The 4,669-nt window shown below is 50.3% G+C and overlaps 1 protein-coding gene across 4 annotated transcripts; it reads right to left on the reverse strand.

Annotated features, from left to right (window-relative positions):
• Positions 1 to 4,321, reverse strand: LOC136509114 (zinc finger BED domain-containing protein RICESLEEPER 2-like). Of its 4 annotated transcripts, XM_066503936.1 has the most exons (4): positions 3,159 to 4,321; positions 2,860 to 3,077; positions 2,485 to 2,784; positions 1 to 2,369 (listed from the first exon to the last, which is right to left on the reverse strand). In XM_066503936.1, the coding sequence occupies exon 4, from the start codon at positions 1,391 to 1,393 to the stop codon at positions 119 to 121; it is 1,275 nt and encodes a 424-aa protein (XP_066360033.1). In that variant the 5' UTR covers positions 1,394 to 2,369; positions 2,485 to 2,784; positions 2,860 to 3,077; positions 3,159 to 4,321; the 3' UTR covers positions 1 to 118. The 4 variants fall into 4 exon arrangements, with proteins under 4 accessions (XP_066360033.1, XP_066360020.1, XP_066360027.1 ...); XM_066503923.1 differs by having other exon boundaries at positions 2,860 to 4,321; XM_066503930.1 differs by having other exon boundaries at positions 2,476 to 2,784; positions 2,860 to 4,321.
• Positions 4,322 to 4,669: the final 348 nt, after the last annotated feature.

Raw genomic sequence — 4,669 nt, forward strand, 5'->3', positions numbered from 1 at the left:
CCCTAAACAGAAAAAGAGTACAGCCAGCTCCTAAGATTATTCATAAGTTCATTACATCCAGCCTCCAGCATGTCTAAGTCTTAATAGCTATTACAGAACCATTACATAAATGGGGAACTTAATCAACATCAAGATAAAGTGCTTCAAAGGCCTCTTTCAACTCCTTATCCTCCACCATGTGCTGCAGTCTTGATTCAGCATTCTTCCAGTCCTTGATGCAGATTAGTGCCTCCATAGTCTCAGGGTTCAGCCTTCGGCGACGCTCCTCGATGATCCTGCCAGTAGTGCTAAAGGTAGATTCTGAAGAAATGGTTAACACATGCGCAATAAAAATATTTTTTGCTAGAATAGAAAGCATAGGATAAGTAAGCTTGTGCTCATGCCACCATTGCATGAGGTCAAAATCATCATCTAACTGGCTGACTGTGTCAGAGTCTAGATAGGATGCAAGCTCACTAGAGTTAGAAGCAGAAGCTGCCTGTAGCAAAGAAGTGGCAGAAACACTCCTGGACTGATCAAGATTAGGAGGGAGGGAAGAACAGCCAGCTCCAATGTCAAGCTCATCATCATCATAAATGTCAGCCCAAGCTATTCTTTTTTTACTAGAAAGGGATGCAGGAACAACCCTTTTGAGCCTAACAGAGCCATACATTACATTATACCTGTTGTACATTCTAAAAAGAAGAGCTCTGGTGTCCAGCAACTTGTTAGTGTAATCAACATTAAAAAGAGAATTCAACTTTCTAAGCACTTTGGTAAAGCCCTTAATCTTAGCTCTTGGATCCAGTATGAATGCAATGGAATGAAGATCAGGTATGTTCTTCCAGTACTTATTATATTTGTCAATCATAGACTGCACAACAGATCTCAGATGTTCATCATGTTGATATTTATGCAGGTGAACAACAATCTTAACAATATGATGAATCATAAGTGGAGAAGTAGGATAGTACACACCAGATAAAGCAATAGTAGAGTCATAAAACAGTTCAAGAAATTGCAACATCTTAGTTACCATATCCCAGTGATCATCAGTCAATAGGAAAGGACTACCTGCAGGTCTAGGGTAATTAGCCTCAATGAAAGTACTGAAAGTACTCCTGTAAGGTAACAATATTTTCAGCATAAGGTAGGTGGAGTTCCACCTAACATCCATGTCCAGTGAGAACATCCTAGGTCTAACACTGCTAGCAATGCAATAACTCTTGTATGCAGCAATTCTTTGATTAGAGGAGTTCAAAAAAGAGATTGCAGTTCTAAAGTTGTCAATGAGAGGATTAACAGCAGCCAATGCTTCCTTAACAATCAGGTTAATAATATGACAAGCACATTGTTGATACAAAAACAGATCAGCACCTAAATACTCTTTAAGTATAGGTTTCAGTTTATCCATTGTATTTTTATTGGCAGATGCATTATCCAAAGTCACAGAAAAAATCTTGTTAAGTATACCATACTCAGCAAGGACAGTTTTAACACGCTCAGCAATGTTTTCAGCATTATGGGAGACATCAATCAACCTTAAACCAAGCACCCTTTTCTCTAATTGTCAATCAGCATTAATGAAATGAGCCACAATAGACAGATAATCTTCTTTGGCTTTTTCAGACCAAATATCAGAGGTAACAGCAACATATGAAACAACATTGTCTTTCAAACAAGTCATTAATTTTTCACGTTTACCATTGAAGTGCTTAAACAGATCTCTACCAGTAGTTTGCTTAGAGACAGGTGCAAAGGCAGGGTTATGAGCAGTTTTAATGTAATCTTTAAAGGCATCAGTTTCACCAATCAGTAAAGGTAAATCTAGCCTAGCAAGCATACGAACAAGCTCAACACGAGCTACATCAGCATTGTACTCCCAGCGACGAACAGAACCATCAGGATTAAAACCAATTTGAGTTTGAGACATGCGGCATTTCTCACGACGCTTAACACAAACCTTAAGATGTCGAGTAAGATGTCCAGTGCCATCAGCATAATAAGCATAGTATTATTTCTTGCAATGTTTGCAAGTGGCAGCATACCTGACGGGTCTCGCCTTACCTAGCACCTTCTTAAAGTGCTTCTCAAAATCATCCCAGACAGCAGAGGTAGAAGGCCGATTGGAGCATGCCACCTCACTGTCGCCACCATCGGTATCGGGATCAGCCCCTTCTCATGGACCGGGACCGCATCTTGGTCACAACGAAGGGGATCAGCAGCACACCGCCCAAATAGCTCGGCGCAGTCCTCGCGGACATCGTCCTCCTCCTCATCCCTGGCTAACCCGCACATCCGCAGCTCGTCGTTCTGGGAGTGATCAAACTCCCCTTCATCGGCGTCGCCTACGTCTGGGGCCATCTTTGCCGTCTCCGGTTCCTCGACGGCTGCATCAATCAACAACAGATGGAGGATTAGGGTTAGGGTAGGGGATTAGGGTTACCTCTAGAGCCAGAGCACCGGAAACAACGATGAGATGGACTGGATGCACACCCCCGGTACCTCAACGGAGATCGGAGCCCCAGAGGTGGCGGCGGCCAGCGATGAGAACGACGGAAAGAAGACGGAGATGCGTCGGGATCGTCCCCTTCCCGTGGACCGGGACCGCATCTTGGTCACAGCGAAGGGGATCAGCAGCACACCGCCCAAATAGCTCGGCGCAGTCCTCGCGGACATCGTCCTCCTCCTCATCCCCGGCTAACCCGCATATCCGCAGCTCGTCGTTCTGGGAGTGATCAAACTCCCCTTCATCGGCGTCGCCTATGCCTGGGGCCATCTTTGTCGTCTCCGGTTCCTCGACGGCTGCATCAATCAACAACAGATGGAGGATTAGGGTTAGGGTAGGGGATTAGGGTTAGGGTAGGGGATTAGGGTTACCTCTAGAGCCGGAGCGCCGGAAACAACGATGAGATGGACCGGATGCACACCCTCGGTACCTCAATGGAGACCGGAGCCCTTGAGGTGGCGGCGGCCAGCGATGAGAACGACGGAAAGAAGACGGAGATGCGTCGAGGATGCTACGAACGAGTCTCAATCGACTTTCAGGGATGAAGAACAAGGGAACAGATGGAGATTGAAGGCGGGAACCACCAGATCTGAGAGAGAAGAGGGAGATTGAGGGCAGAGAGGGAAAGCAGGGAGATTGAGGACGGAACCCACCGGATCTGACCCCTTACCCGCCGGAGAACGCCATGGACACGGCGGAGCAGGGGAACAAGGCGACGATCAGGCGAACGGGCGAGAGCGAGGAGCGAGACGAGAGCGGCGCGAGGGAGACGAGAGCAGGCGAAATAAGCTAGGGTTTGGATGGTGGGAGGGGGGGGGGGCGGCCGCGGCGGGTGGCTTATATACCGCAGTCGGCAGCCGTGCCTGAGCGAGGAGCGAGACGAGAGCGGTGCGAGGGAGACGAGACGACAGCGGGCGAGAGCGAGGAGCGAGACGACAGTGGGCGAGAGCGACGAGCGAGACGACAGCGGCGCGAGGGAGACGAGAGCAGGCGAAATGAGCTAGGGTTTGGATGGTGGGGGGGGTGGCCGCGGCGGGTGGCTTATATACCGCAGACGTGCCTGAGCCGTGCCGCCCGATGGAACGGGCCGTGCCCGGGCCGACTCCTCGGCCCAGGCACGGGCACGGCACCGGGCTGGGCAAGGCACGGGCACGGCTGGGGCGGGCTAGGGCCGGGCTTTTTCGCGCCGGGCTCATGCCAGCCCGTTTCAACCGGCCCGTTTGGAAATCATCGCCGCGCACCAGAGAGGCCAGAAACCAGGCCACAGTTCATGGCACGAGAACAAAACAGAACAGCACCACACATGCACACGTATAGCAACGGCACGCCGCCGGTCAGAACCAGCAGCACAACACCACAGCACCACCACTGCCAGTACCACACGAAGATGGCACTCACAGGTCACCGAACGGAGTTCGACGAACGCGACACCCGCGCTAGTACGCGAATGCCCTGCAGCACCGCTCATAGACCCTGACGAACTGTAAAACCAGGGGACCTAAATCGCCGCGCCGGGCACCAGCCAGAAGAGCCGGCACCGCACGACCAGAGGTATGAGCCCAAGAGAACACGTCGATCCCGGTTGGAATGGGTCAGAGCTTCGTCGGAGTTGTGGTGGATTTCAGAGAGGTGTCAAGTGGAAGAAGCCGTGGTTTCAGATGGGGAAAAAACGAGGAGAGCCGCACCCATATGCGCGCAAGCTTCGGCCGAGCGTGCTCCTCAGGGCGAGCATGCTGCTGACGCTGATGCGCACAAGCTGCGGCCGCCGCAGGGGCTCCGTCTCGTCCGCTCCTCCTTCCGTGCGTGCCCCAGCGAGAGGAAAGGGTCAGCTGCTAGCCGGATGGGCTGCTCGGCCTGATGGGCCTTGAGTGGCCTAGCACGGTTAGCTCTCTTCCCTTTTTATTATTTTATTATTATTCATTTCTTCATTTTCCAATAGAAAATAAAAGGGAAAACCCCCATAAATGAACAACAATACGTAGTCCAACCCTAAGACGAATTGGGTGCATGACACGAGAGTTGAATAAATCTCCAAGCCTTCCATGCTCTCATGAGTTAGAGCAGCACACGTTCGGACTTGGTGCAAAGTTCAACTCTAAGACAAAATAGAATGCTTGACTCGATAGTCGAATAGATCTCGATCGTTCAGGCAACCACACAACAAGCTGAATTTCCTATTAT

Source organism: Miscanthus floridulus, chromosome 1 (genome assembly GCF_019320115.1).
Source record: "Miscanthus floridulus cultivar M001 chromosome 1, ASM1932011v1, whole genome shotgun sequence".
Taxonomy (NCBI): domain Eukaryota; kingdom Viridiplantae; phylum Streptophyta; class Magnoliopsida; order Poales; family Poaceae; genus Miscanthus; species Miscanthus floridulus.